Below are 14,907 nucleotides of genomic sequence, written 5' to 3'. Positions count from 1 at the left end.
GAGGAGTTTGCTGTGGGGTCAGTGACTTCTGTTTTAATTTTTACCTTTATTGACTGGTAGGTGGTGACTGCTAGGGGACTAACTGGTTACTTTTGAGGAAATTCCAATCAAACTGAATTTTTTAAGTGTTCAAATAATAGCCCTGTTTTATATATATATATACATATATGACTGGCTTTGCATGAAACACAGTGACTCATTCAAAGTGAGCCAACAGTTTTGAAATTACAAGAAGCAAGGATTGAATCGCTGTCTGGAAGAAGAGATGAGTCAGTGCAGGCTAAAGTGGCAGCTTCTAGAAAGTTATGGAACTTGAGCTTGACCTTAAAATAGGTAAAATTTAGCTGAGGGCTTTCAGTTTTCAGGATACAACATTAACAAGAGATGGCAGTAAAAAACAGTATGTTGTGAAAAGAAGATGAAAAGATTTGCCTGACAGAAGTAGAGTGTACACTTTGGAGAGAGATGGACTAGGAGGATGAGATCAAGTCAGACTAAACCTTCATAAATATCAGAATTGACCTCAATCCCATGAAAAATGGAAAATCATTACAGGTTCTTGTTTGAAGGAGAAGTGATGAAAACGGTATATTAAGTTGTCTGATTTATTTATGTCATGTGCAGGATGAATTGGTATGTAGAAAGATCAGATATTACTTCAGAAACTGTTCCAAAAATTTAAGAAGTTCCCATATGGCCTAATGAGTCCTGAAATTCTTTAATATTTAACTTAAATTCAAACATGGAAGATTAGAAATTAAGGCAATTTATGGGCTGTTAAAGACTTGGGTTCCACAGAGTGTTGTTTTTTTTTTTTTTAATCCCAATTAATTTCTTTTTCTTTGATTAATGTCATTTTATATACTTAAAAATTTAGAAATTCTTGTATTTATTTAGTATACTTTTCAAAAAATAACTGTCCTTCACTGTTTTTTCCTCTACTCCTCTGTTCCTCTCTCAAATACAACCACATTTAAAACTTTGAGCTGTTTTGGTGTTTATTTCCATGTTTTGGGGCTTTCCTAGTGTCTCAGAAAGTAAAGAATTTGCATTGTTGCACTCCTTCCCAGTCAGAACTCTTATGCCCTATGCCTTCTTCAAAGTCACTGTTTGGAGATTTTTCCCTTTGTTATTCTTTGTTTGATCCCTATTTCTTAGATCGTGTACCATTTTGTTCTTTGCTTCTTCATTTACTTCACTGGAGTGTATCCTTCTAGAAGTTTGAAAATGCGTATGTCCTTCCATTTCCAAAACCTTTTTATATTCACTCTTCAATTGACCTATAAATCCATTGCTGTTCTTTTTCCTAATCATTCAAATATAGCTTGTTTTATTTTTAATTTTAGAAGCTATTAGGGTGTCTTCTTTATCCCTTTTTTCTGAAATTTCATAGTATGTATTGGTATAGACTGTTTTTCTTTTATTATTCTGGGCAGTAGGTGGGCTCCTTCAAGTCTTCTATACCTGGGAAATTTTTGAAATGTTCTTATTTCTCTGATTATATTTTTGTTTTCTCTTTAAAAAATCCTTTCTAGTTGGTTACTGGATTGCCTAACTCCATCCTTTATTTCTTTATATCATTTGTGTCTGTCATTTTGTGGGTTTCCCCCCACCCAGGAATTCTTAATTTTATCTTGGGCCTTTTATTGGATATTTTTATGTTAGCTGTGACTTGAAGTGAAAGAGGGTTTATTCAGGGGGGAAACACAATCCATAGGCAGACTGTGGGCTGTCTCGGATCCAGGAAAGGCCGTCTGTTATATTTTTTAATCTCCAAGAAGTTTTCTTTGCTCTCTTATTATTCTTTTGTCTTAGCATGCTGTTCTTTTTTTTTTTTTTTTTTAAATGGATATATTTTCTTCTCTTATGTCCTTAAGTATAGTTTTGAAGCTTTGTTTTGTTCACTATTATCTGTTTGTTTTTTTCAGATTCTTTATTGCTGTTTGTTTGGCTGTCTTTAATATTCAGTTTTCTTTAAAAGGCAGGTAGCTCTTTATTAAACTTTATTAAGAATAAAGTACTAAAGAACTCATTGGAAACTCTGCATGGTGGGATTTATCTCTTGCCCTGTGGATATGTTCCTGGCTGACGGGCATCCTAGGGATTTGGCAGAGCTGGGATCAAAGGCCCATCTATTCCTTTTGTTGACTTTCCATTAACTCCCTGTTTTTAGCCTTAGACCAATATCTTACCATCTCCTGCAACTTAAATCTCTGACATCTGAAACTTCCCAGAAATAAACTAGTTGATGCCTTGCTGAAAAAGAGGGAAAAGGAACCATCACAGACCTTCAGTTAAATCTCTTTTCAGCCTTGTGCTTTATTTTTGTCATCTGGTATTTCTGATGACTCCACATTCTAAGCTTATCAAAGGTTCTTCAAGACAAAAAGCTTCTTGAGCCTTTTCTCTAAGCACTACAAACTAAAGTGTATGTAAGCTATACAGTTGACCATTGAATGATATGGGTCTGAAACACATAGATCCACTTATATATATACTTTTTCCACTAAATCCATACTGCAATACTATGCTGTCCACAGTTGGTTGAATCTGTGAGCACGGAACCGAGGGTGTGGAGGACCAATTGCAAAGTTATCTGTGAATTTTCAACTGCAGCTGGCCAGTGTCCTTAACCCCATGTATTCTTCAAGGGTCAGCTCTTGTTTCCTTGCCCCCTGTTAAGTCAATTAGCATCTCTCCATCTGCTGTGAAATTTCATGATCTCTTTGTCTTTGAGGGTTATGCTTAAAAAAAACAAATTTCATTCCATATCATTTTAGTAGGTTCTTTGAAAAAAGAGATCAATGCATATCACAATCTGTTATTTTTTAAAGTTCAAATTCCTATTTTTAGAGCCATAAAGAAGCAAGGCAATTTTAGGAATAAAACTGGTTAGGATAAGTTCCCATCTAGTCCTTTGTAATGTATTCCTGTCTATTTCAGGGTAGCTTTTGACTGCAAATCATGGATTTATTTGAACAAGTATTCCTGTCAAGTATGTGCAGCATATGCATGACTGCACATCATACACACACAGGTGCACAACAGGGGTGTGCCCTTACATACAGCTTGCCACATAGTAGCATGTGCAGTTACAGTGTCATCAGTTTAAAGACCAGCTATTTTTCAGGGAAAGGTTAAAGTATTTTCAGAATACTTTTAGAAAACTGGCATTACAAAAAGTATTTTATCATAATGAGAATCCATTTTAGAGGACAACACAACTGAATTTTGAATTCCAGCTATTCCATTTAAGTAGCTCTTTAACTCAGAAAGCAACTTAATTGCTCCAAACCTCAGTTTCTTGGTCTATTCAATAAGAAGAACAAGACCTATTTCAGGTAATGGAGATGATCAGATAATAATAGTAGCTGTTAAGCACTTGATATAATATCTGAGACATAGTAAGTAGCTGCATTAAAATAAAGCTATTATTATATATTTTTTCTAAATCTTATAATTATCAGTATTTTCCTCATTTCACTCTAAGTAAAACCTGTTACAAATTTTTTATATTCATGATGTCATTTAGAAAATAATTATTCATAGACTATTTGGAAACTGTCTTGCTATTTGTTCTTAAGTAGAATTAAATCTAAATTGAATTTAAGGCCTAATTTTTGGTTGGGTCACTCAAACAACATTATGACCACACTCCAGAATGTCTTTTTTAAATTTTTCAAGTTAATATAAGCCATTCTAGAATATTTTATTATTAAAGATGTAGAACTAGGTACGTATGTCTTGATAGTTTATTCCCAGGTTTGGTCAAAAGGAACATATTTTTCATTATGAATCTTGAAAACCTTTCAGAAATAAAATGATTATTTAAATCTGCATTGAAATCCAAAATTAAGTAATTTTTAAATAATATCTTGTATAAAATGACAGTGCTACTCATTGGTGCTTTAACAGTTGATAATCAGCGTCTGTTTGTATAAACACCATTCATGGGTCCTGGTATCTCTGACAGAAGAACTAGGTGAAAGGACTAAGTCAACGCTTACACATAGAACTGCACTTCCTCTTAATAAATATTTCAGCTTTTTCTCATTTCTTAAGACTCCCTGCATTCATCCTGAATTCTTTCATAGTCCAAGGAAACCTACATACGTGAAGGATGATAAGCTATTAAAGAAGACAATGAAATTAATCAGTTCTGTAAATTTTTGTATTTTGCATTGAAAATATTTTTGCATAGTATAAATATAAAAGTGTCCTTTTCTATTATAGCCCTACTGGAATGTTTGTCTATTAACATGTTTGTTTGTTTGTTTAGTAATTACAGTGCATTGATAACCAGTGTAGTCCCAGGGGATTATGATGGAGATTCACAAATGGATGTCCTTCTGACGTATCTTCCCAAAAATCATGCCAATGGTGAATTAGGAGCTGTTATCTTCTGGGGACAGAATCAAACATTAGGTGAATTTGTTTTAAGTGTCTTTAATATTTGTCACTGGATATTAAAGGAAAAACATGCCTGGTATTCTTAGGTAAATGTAACAAAAATAATGTTCAAAAATTAGTTCAAAAATACAGTTCTTGTGTGTCAGTAATTGTCTCTAAAAATCTTCTTAAAAGTCTGTTTTCTGATTCTCCTTTTTCAACCTAGAAGGGATCTGCAGTCAACTCCAGGGAGCAAAATCCATTCTTGTTAGCTTAAGGAAGAGAGATTTATTAAAAGGTTTTTATGCTTTACAGAGTTATTGGGTTGGCTGAAGAACACACACTAAGTTGAACTTTCAGGAACAATTCTCAAAGCCTTTGAAGAAGCTACTGCCCTTTTACCCTCAGAAAGCAGTCAGTTGCACAAGAAGTGCTCCCTCAGTACTTACAATTCAGTGATCAGACGTTTAAGACATAAATGGCAGGAACACAGCCTTCACGCCATTCCTGCCTTGCAAACCCATAGTGTATCTAATTAGCAGGGCTTACATTTTATTCAGAATCTTAGATGCAAGGATGTCTGAGAAATGCTGTTTTTGGTTTCTGGTCTCCCCAGTACAGGAAAGCACAAAAAGGTTAAAGGTTGAGAGTCTGTCCACCATGTGTGCATGCTAAGTCGCTTCAGTCATGTCCAACTCTTTGCAACCCTGTGGACTATAGCTCCCAGGCTTGTTGTCCATGTGATTCTCCAGGCAAGACAGTCTACCCTATCTTCCCATGAATCTTCAAATCTTATCTGAAAAACCAGTTAATTACACCTGAATGGGCAGTTTTTTTCATAGAACCAGATTTCAAGGACTGAGGAGAGGAGAGCCTGGACATTTTAGAATCAAGTAGTTTTGCACATATTGGGTTCTTTACAGCAAAGTCTTAATTGACAGCTGCTCTAGTGGTAAACCGTAAATAAAGAAGACTCATGTAAGATTTTCAGAGTGAAGACTCAAAAGGAAGTTATTATAATGCTGATATCTTCACTGTAGTATGAAAGTGAAAGTGGTAGTCTCTCCATCGTGTCCAACGCTGCGACCCTGTGGACTGTAGCCTGCCAGGCTCCTCTGTCCATGGAATTCTCCAGGCAAGAATACTGGAGTGGGTTGCCATTCCTTTCTCCAGGGGATCTTCCCAGCCCAGGGATTGAACTTATGTCTCCCATATTGCGGACAGATTCTTTACTATCTAAGCCATCAGGGAAGCCCATAGACTTTCCCAATAGTTTATCTTTAAAAACTTGATGTCCACTTAAGTTATAGTGTCTCATTAGTGATTAATGGTGAAAGTTGGAATTAGTTAGAGATGAATCTTGGGAAAAGTAAAAGATTATTCTCGTCCCTGAGTGCAGATATAAAAAATAATATAAAATGCCTGTTCATTTATGTATTTTCTTTTCTTTTACAGATCCTAGCAATATGACCATACTCAATAGGACTTTCCAAGATGAACCACTAATTATGGAGTAAGTATGTGCTTGCTTCCCTTTAGGTGATTTTAAGGTTAGAAACATAAAATCTTTCACGTAGGAAATTACTTTGCTCATTTGTATTGGCTCTGTGTTCATTCTCCCTTTAAAGCTGATAGGGGCCTGCCCTCTTAATTATATGATATTTACTTGCCATGATGGAAGAAAGAGAAAAATGAAATTCATTGTTTTGGAAAAAGAAAGAGATTTGTTTTTTTGGTAATAGCTTTGAATGTGTCCATGATGGATATTTATTGATCCTAGCCATGTCATTATTCAGAGAACTAAGATAACTGTTTTTGAATAAAACTGTTAGTGGTCGATTGGCAGATATGAAGGGTAGAGGATTTCCTCTAGTGACTTAGAACTATTTCTATATTAAGGAAAAACTTTGTCCTTTTTTACAGCTCTTGCTTAGTATTATCATTTATCTCCTCGAAGTAGACTCCTGTACCAACATAAGGTTAATTCAAATAGCTGTTAGGATTCTGATAATGATATAGATACTGTCTTGGGGACTAAAGAATGTACAGCCACATTCTTGCTTCCAGTGCTGCCTTTTGTACAGGTTTTAAAATCATAGTTGTACATCAATAGGTCAGTGACTATTAGAAGTCTGAACTTTAATCCATGGATTAATCTTTGAAAGGTTCTCAGCTTGATTTATTTTATAATTAGGTGTTTTTTTCATTGTTGTTAAAATATTCAATGGCTAGTATAAATTTTTACACCATCTTAGGGATTACTTTTGTAGGTTATTTCCCCTAAGCCCATCTGACTAAATAAGGAGGAGGGTCATGATTCTGAAATTAGTCTCCTTGTTACCCAGAGATAGGCTAGACTATGCAGAGGCTATAGACAACACCAAAATCTCACAACAGAAGTTTATTTCTTGCTCATACTGCATGCCCATTGTGTGTCACTGATAGTCTGTGCTCTTTTGCTAGCGCTCAGGAGTGTCTTACAGGCCCTATCGTCTGTGGAGCTGGGCCATCTGAAACACATTCTTAGTGCCGAGGTGGCTAGAGGGTCCAATAACAAAAGTTAAACTTGTCACTTCTGACATTCAATTGACTAGGCAACAGATACTGTTGTATGTTTACCACACCTACACAAAGTTTTTTTTCTAATTAAATTGGAAGTGAGAATTTAATAGAATAGCTGCTTAATGTTTTTAATGTTTTCTTTTCAGCTTCAATGGTGACTTAATTCCTGATATATTTGGTATCACAAATGAATCCAGCCAGCCACAGATACTATTAGGAAAGTGAGTAAATATGATTATAACCATGTAGTTAATTGTACATGTTGGTGATAGAGGGGCTGTGTGTGTGTATGAACTGATTGCTTTTACCACTGAGAGGGAAACCCCATCTTATTGGAGACCTTAATTTTTAAAAGGACATTTGGTCAACATATAAATTTCCTCAAACAGTATGGATTTGATCTGTCACTGGTTTCTGTGTAGAGCCAGTTTAATCATTTTATCCCTCTGGAAATTAGAGATACAAACTTTGCAAGTCCCCATTTAAATATTGGTTCATTAGATGTTCTTAGAAATGGAAAGATTTAATCTGAATACTATGGATAGCTGCCATCTTGATTGATTTTCCACCTTACTCATGTTAACTCCCATATGTTTACTGATAAGCCTTATTCCTTCTGTGTTCAAAGAACAATTAATAATTGCCTGAAAATGTAAACATTTCTCTCTAAGCTCTGGAAACTTTTCCATGTATACTCTATCCTTGACCAGTATGTGTGCTTGTGTATATCCAAGAATGCCACTCTTAGGGAAGACTGCCTGTTATCATGTGATTTGAGGATTTCCATTATAGTTCTCTAGATTTGAATAGAACTGTCCTCCTAACACAAGAATTGATGATAGCAAGATACTTTTCATGAGATACCTTCAACTTGGTTAATGTTTTCTATATTTGATGAAGTACACATTTTAAGAGTACAGAATACTTTTTTTTTTTTTTTTCACTTTCCAGCAAGTGCAGGGAACCATCTTTATCAATTTGTCTTCCCAGGTACTATAAATCTCATGAATTTTCCTTCTGTGTTTTGGAGAAGTAATGTATTTTTATGATTAGTTTTCAAAATGAGATTCACAGGCACAAAGATGAGTAAATTGTGGAAATTTGAGCTATTCTGAGGCGAAACTATCACATTTTCTGTCCTTTTTCTTTTAAAGTTCTCAGTAAAGAATAAATATGAGTGTTTTTATGCTAGTCATAGTGACCTATTAAAGACTTACTATGACTCTTTAATGAGAAACCCGTTTTTCTCCTCAAACTTTGAAAACTGTCTGGAAGAGCACACTGCTTGAGAGAGCAGCTGGATGTGGCTCTTGCTTTGCCTCTGCAGCCGCGCCTGAGAGGCGCTGAGTGTGTGTGTGGTGTGGGAACCACAGGCTCTCCCTGCCTGTTTACCTTGGGTAGACGTGTGATTGAGAATGTGGTGGTGATTTCTGGTCTGGTTTATTTTATGGCAATCTGTTATTTTATGACAGTCTCCATTTTAGTGACAGAAATACTTGGAATATCTTTAATATGATATGGCTTGACCTTATGAAATTTAAACTTATGAAACAGTTATTGTAGATAATTGAAAAATAACAACTGCCTAGAAAAAAATAACTACCTGGATGTTATGTGATAATGTCAGAAATTATTTATTTGTTCTGAATTCTACATAGTGTTTTTGTCCTCTGATGCTTCTTTAAAAACTTATTCTGCCTGAAGATATATTCACTTTTACTCTTTTACACATTATACTCTGATATACTACAGTATACTGGAGTAGTACTCTGCTGTTTCAAGATACTTATCATTTAAACTTCAGTTACAGATTAAACAATAGTAGCTAACCCTATTATAGGTAACAAGTTTGTATCCAAGATTTGTCCTGATACGACCTTTTAAAATGAAGTTAAGTAAATTGGCAGCAAAGAATTTCTGTCAAGAGCATTGTTAGGATGACTATAGCTAGCATTATCATGATTTAGACAAAAGAAAGCTGAAGATTTCTCTATTGGGGCAAGCATTAATATGTTACTAAAATAAGATACATGTATTTAGTCATATCCTTTTTATAATTTATAGACATATGATTAGGTGCATGAGTTAAAAAGCCATTGGTATTAGCATTTTGGACTATTTGTGTGACTTCAGTTTGGCAGTGCACTCCTATCTATCAAGAAACCTAATCTACCTTTTGCAGCTTAAATATTGTGCTTATTTATGCCTGACCCCAAGATTATCTTAATCAAATTTGACTCGAACCTAAACTTCCTGGAAAATTTTGCAATGATATTTGAATAGAGTGCTAAGTATTCCCATGGGATTGTGCTGAAACGCCCATAGCTGTAAGTGGCCCAGTATAGGCATGGAACACGGAAAAAGGAGACTGCCCACGGATAAAACTAACATGATCTGGAGTAAGCGTACAGGTGGTCAGTCTTAAGCCAGCAACAGAGATAGGTAGAAGAATCCCTTTTACTTGGTACAGTGATAGGGACAGAAATGGTGCTAAATCTCCTGTGTTAAATGTGCAAAGGTGAGGCTTCAGTTTGCACTTCCACCTCACTTCATAATGACTTGAAATAATGTGCCACATTATTTAGAAATAACACCTAGCTATTAAGTGTTAGAACAGCTTTTACAATGATGTGAGGTTATCGTTATTGAGCATTTTCTGTAAAAGGGTATTTGAAACTGATGTTGCATAAGCGTTCAGAATGTTGTTTTTAGTACTGACGTGAAAACACTTGTACCTGTGATTTTAATCAAAGCCAAATGTAATGTTGGTCTGTTCAGATTTTCTATGATTCATATACAAAATTCAAACACATAACTGGGTCAGGCCCAAGGTGCACACCTGGGAATATAATGTAGGTATGTGACAAACTTTTGCCATACTCTTTACTTCACAAGCATCTGCTTGAATATTTTGAATGAAATATTAATGGCACTGGAAACAGCTATTTCTAACTTAGTTATGTGGGTGGATATTTTTCCTCCATTAGCAGAAAGAACTATCTTCTATTTAAATATAGGTATTTAATCTCAATTCAGAAATCCCTTTTTTGTATGTAACCGTGTAATCTTCTCACATTATAATCAATGACTGATTTATTAAATCACCATTCATTTTTACTGCTGATTTTATTTCCTTGCTGGAGCATTACAGAAAATACTGCCAATATTTATCTTAATGAAATAATATATTTTTCATGTAAACCTATTATTTAGAAAAAAATACGAAAATTAAGAGATTTATAACGCAAAAGGAAACCAAGTAAAAGCTCTCAAGAGAGCTTTTAACTTTATTATCAGCATCAATACTCATAATCCTAACAGAAAAGCTAGCTCTGATATGATTCATATTTTCTTAGAATTCCCCTACAAGCCCCCTCTCTTTCTCACCTTATACACCATTTGTATTTTGAACATTGTTGTTTAAAGGAATCTATTAGGACTTGAGAAATAAGTTTTTTATTGGTATTTGCATAGAAACAGAGCATCGGTTTTCTAACTTTTCTCTTTTCCTAAAGAAACTTTGCTATTGGAGATGAATTCACTAATTCTCTCTTTTCTCTTCTAGACCTTTTTTTTTTTTGCCTCTCAAAACTAAGCCACAGAAATAGTGAAGAGCTTTAGCCTGATGCCTTAGAATTGTACATGCTGTCATTATTTCCAGTGGCATGTTACTGAAGGGTCCATAATTTTATTTCCTGGAGTCCTATCAGAAGCTTTGGGGAGTCAGTTAAATGACCCCTGATTCCCTGGTGATTGATCATACTGCTTTGTTTTATGTTCTGGTTGGCAGTGTTGTGTGTTAAGTGAACTTTTGATTTCTTCTAAGTGAATTTAAGATGTTAGTCTTAAAATTTACTCACTGTTTTTAGTTAAATGTTACATTTTTTAGATGTGTTTCCTTTGTAGTAATCTTTCAGAAAAAGAGCTTCTTTTGAGTTCCTGTGCGAGTAAATTCAACAATAATAGTTCATGAATATTGATGAATTTAAAAATGTTTTGAATTCAACATATTTCTATTAGCATATATCAAAAAATGTGTTTCCTTCTTTGAGATGAAAGCATTTTCTTTTACTTATTACTTTTTGCATATGTAACGAGCACAGTTAGAGCAGCTTATGTATAGAGCAAATTTTGAGTAAGCTTGGTATATATTATCATTTCAAATTTAGGTTAAAATGAATCAAAATAATTTGTAATTCCTGAAACTGCAGGTTAAGTCCTCTTTCATTAGCATCCTGTTGCATGATTTAAGTATGCATATGCTGTTGATAATGCCCTATAGGTACTTGGTTTTTAACAGTCTGGAGGCCTAGGCTCTGAGCTTCATGCAGTTCCCTGAGTTCCATAGTAGTCCTGAGTAGAGATGGGAGCCTGTGGTTCTCCTCAGACTTCCAACTCTTCCGTTTCCCTGACCTAGGATTTCTGTCAGGTATAATATTACCCTATGGAGGTAGGAACTTTTGGATAAAGTAAGGATATGGCTCAAAGAAATCTCCATGTTCTCTTTTACGAATGTAAGATGCTGTTTCTTAGAGGTCCTTAAGATTTATCTGGTCCGTCCCACACCTTTGATTCTCATAGAGGTCCAAGAGTGAATGAATAACCCATCAATTATTTACCAGAGTAATTCTGTTCTCCAGAGATGCTTCTTTTCCCACCCTTCTCTCATGTATCTGACTGCGCACCATGCCCCTCCTGAGGAGGCATACTTCAGGTTGTACAACTTATTGTGCTCTGTAAGGCTTGGGGTTGCATGGGGAGCAATGAGAAGAAAGAAAATCTCAAACAAGCCTATTTGTATTTTTAAATAACTACTTAGTAACTCTGGAGTTGGCAGTTTGCATGAACTGTCTCATGTTTTTCTCACAACAGATAGCTATGTAGCTCAAGGAGCCAGATAATTCAAAGGATGAGTGACCATCACAATATATAAATAAATGGCAGATTTGGCATTTGAATCTTGGTCTTCCAAGATTGTGCTCTTGGTCTTCCAAGTTTGTATTCTTGCCTTCAGTTATGTACAGCCATTACCATTGTTCTCATTACAGGGGGGCCTTGGTGGTGCTCCAGCATGGTTAGCTTAGAATTCCTCATAGCATAGTGGTTGTTTTCCAAGAAGGAGCAATACAAGCTGTATAGACAGAAGCTGGAGATCTCTTTAAGGCCCAATCCTAGCAGTAAAACAGCATCACTGCTGCATTCTAATCAAAGAACTAGCTAATATTCTAGGGAATTTGAGGATTATGGACTCTACCTTTTGATGTGAGCACGTCTTAATTGAAATGTACAAGAGTATGTGGGATAGGAAATACTGTGGCCATCTTTGGAAACACAGTATAGTGGGCTGTGTTTATTTACTTTTATGATAAGTGAAGACTTGCAAAGGAACTTGCAAACACAGATCATTTAAACAGTTAGATCCTCAGGTTTCATAGGCACTCCTACCTAAAATTGATGAGCCTGAGTATGTACCCATTATCACAATAACTTTCTTCTCTTTCATATAAGAATGCCATATTCCTTGAGGCTTCCCTGGTGGCTCAGCAGTAGAGAAACCACCTACAGTGCAGAAACCTCAGGAGACATGGGTTTGATCTCTGGGTTGGGAAGATCCCATGGAGGAGGGCATGGCAACCCACTCCAATATTCTTGCTTGGAGAATCCCATGGTAAGAGGAGCCTGGCTGACCACGGTCCATAGGGTCACAAAGAGTCAGACACAACTGAAATGACTTAGCACACCGTATTCCTTACCCTTCCTAAATCTCACAAATGGTACATTTCCAGGGGAGTAAAAACCTATAGAGCACCAAATACAGATACAGTAAACTAATAGAATCTCCAGATTTTCCTCTTTCATAATACCTTCAGATGAAGCTTGGTAGCAAAAAGAGCACTTTGATCCACATTTAAGATGTTCTGAACTCAGGCTGCTAGAGAAGGGTTGTGGGAGTATGACAGCTTTTGTTAAATAACTTGGCCTCCTCCATTCCCTTACTACTGTCAAAGAATCTAATAATTACTGAGAGAGGGTCCTGGGAAGCATAGCAAAGAGTATCCATGCTGCTGCTGCTGCTGAGTCACTTCAGTTGTGTCCGACTCTGTGTGACCCCAATAGACGGCAGCCCACCAGGCTCCCCGTCCCTGGGATTCTCCAGGCAAGAACACTGGAGTGGGTTGCCATTTCCTTCTCCAGTGCGTGAAAGTGAAATCGCTCAGTCGTGTCCGACTCTTAGCAACCCTATGGACTGCAGCCTACCAGGCTCCTCAGTCCATGGGATTTTCCAGGCAAGAGTACTGGAGTGGGGTGCCATTGCCTTCTCCGAGAGTATCCATAAGAAATGCCAATTTCAGCAAAGCCAACCTTTTAGCTATTCTTAGTACTTTGTCTCTAAGACACATAATTAAATGGAAAGAAGGTACTTTTCATGCCAGTGTAGTTTTGGATCATGACAATGATTGTTTCAGGTGTGACTGGAATGTTCTCAAGGGCCACTAAACCTATGGATAAAACTTTTATATAATTTATTTCATTTTTGGTACCCATTTGTTGTAACAGTAGCTAAAATCTATTTTATCAAATCATATCAAGAAAATTCCATTTAAAGTCAGATATCTTATTTTGTCTTATGAAACGTTTATTCTTTTCTTTCTTGTATTGATAGAAAATAAGCTTACATGTTGGTTTCATGAGTGAAATAATTTTTTGTAGTGTATACCTTTTTCCCTTATTAAACTCATAGGGGGAAATGTGGTATGTCTAAAGAAATAAGAAATAAATGGTATTATTTCTCATTTTTATGATTCAGTTCAGTTGTTCAGTCATGTATGACTCTTTGCAACCCCATGAATCACAGCACACCAGGACTCCCTGTCCATCACCAGCTCCCGGAGTTCACTCAAACTCATGTCCATTGAGTTGGTGATTCCACCCAGCCATCTCATCCTCTGTCGTCCCTTTTTCCTCCTGCCCCTAGTCCCTCCCAGCATCAGGGTCTTTTCCAATGAGTCACCTCTTTGCATGAGGTGGCCAAAGTACTGGAGTTTCAACTTTAGCATCATTCCTTCCAAAGAACACCCAGGCCTGATCTCCTTTAGAATGGACGGATTACTTTTATTTAATTACTCCAAAAGCCAGATTCCAGAGTTCAGTATTCACATACATTTAATCAACTAATACATTTTTATCATACTACTATATTATAAATTATTTTAGCTGTACTTCACATTGCATTGCTTTAAGTTCATTAAAGATAAACAACATGTTACTTTACTGTCTTATAACCTGTTATGAAAGTTGTTAAATCAATTTTATCAAAATTACCTTGTTTTCATCTTGACTGCTTTTAGTAATCTTTCCTATAATATATGTGTACTTTTCTCAGCAGTTTTTACATTATTCCTTAAAACACGTGTTAACACATTTATTTTAATTGAAAAAAAGAGATCAAACTCTTAACACAAAATAACCTTCATTTGGAGATTGTTTTGACAGTGAGGACTGGATTTGTTAGTTGTATCTTACGGCAAACATTTTCCATAAGTTGAATAAGGTAAATCAGCAGCTCTAATTTTTTTTTTTTACTTTTCTTATGGAAAAATTTAAACATATTGAAAGGTGGAGCATATGGACAGTGAATTTGCAAGTAATATACCAACTAAACTCAGCAACTATTGCCCAGTCTTATTTCCTTCATAACTTTTCCTTCATTCCCCTCTCTCACTCCCTCCCCTGACATTTTTTAATCTATAAATATTTATGTGTATACCCCTAAAAAATAAAGATGTTTAAAAAATACATAATCACAATGTATTTATCATACCTAAAAAAATTAAGTTTAATATTAAATTTCCAGGGAGGTTGTAATGAACACAGATGAACAAGATTTCTTAATATCTGTATCCAATAAAGATGAAAAAAATATAGACTTTATGCTGAATATAGACTTTATAGTCT

The 14,907-nt window shown here is 35.5% G+C and overlaps 1 protein-coding gene across 4 annotated transcripts in view; it reads left to right on the top strand.

Moving 5' to 3' along the window:
- The window catches only part of ITFG1 (integrin alpha FG-GAP repeat containing 1), a 315,997-nt gene that overhangs the window by 3,619 nt on the left and 297,471 nt on the right, over window positions 1–14,907 (top strand). For all 4 annotated transcript variants that reach the window (XM_055552729.1, XM_055552730.1, XM_055552727.1 and 1 more), the window contains exons 3-5: window positions 4,280–4,425; window positions 5,845–5,902; window positions 7,098–7,172. In XM_055552729.1, coding sequence (XP_055408704.1) covers window positions 4,338–4,425; window positions 5,845–5,902; window positions 7,098–7,172 — 221 coding nt within the window. In that variant the 5' untranslated portion in view covers window positions 4,280–4,337. The remainder of the gene's footprint in view (window positions 1–4,279; window positions 4,426–5,844; window positions 5,903–7,097; window positions 7,173–14,907) is intronic.

This window comes from Bubalus kerabau, chromosome 17, assembly GCF_029407905.1.
Source record: "Bubalus kerabau isolate K-KA32 ecotype Philippines breed swamp buffalo chromosome 17, PCC_UOA_SB_1v2, whole genome shotgun sequence".
Lineage (NCBI taxonomy): Eukaryota > Metazoa > Chordata > Mammalia > Artiodactyla > Bovidae > Bubalus > Bubalus kerabau.
This window is presented reverse-complemented; position numbering and strand designations above follow the sequence as displayed.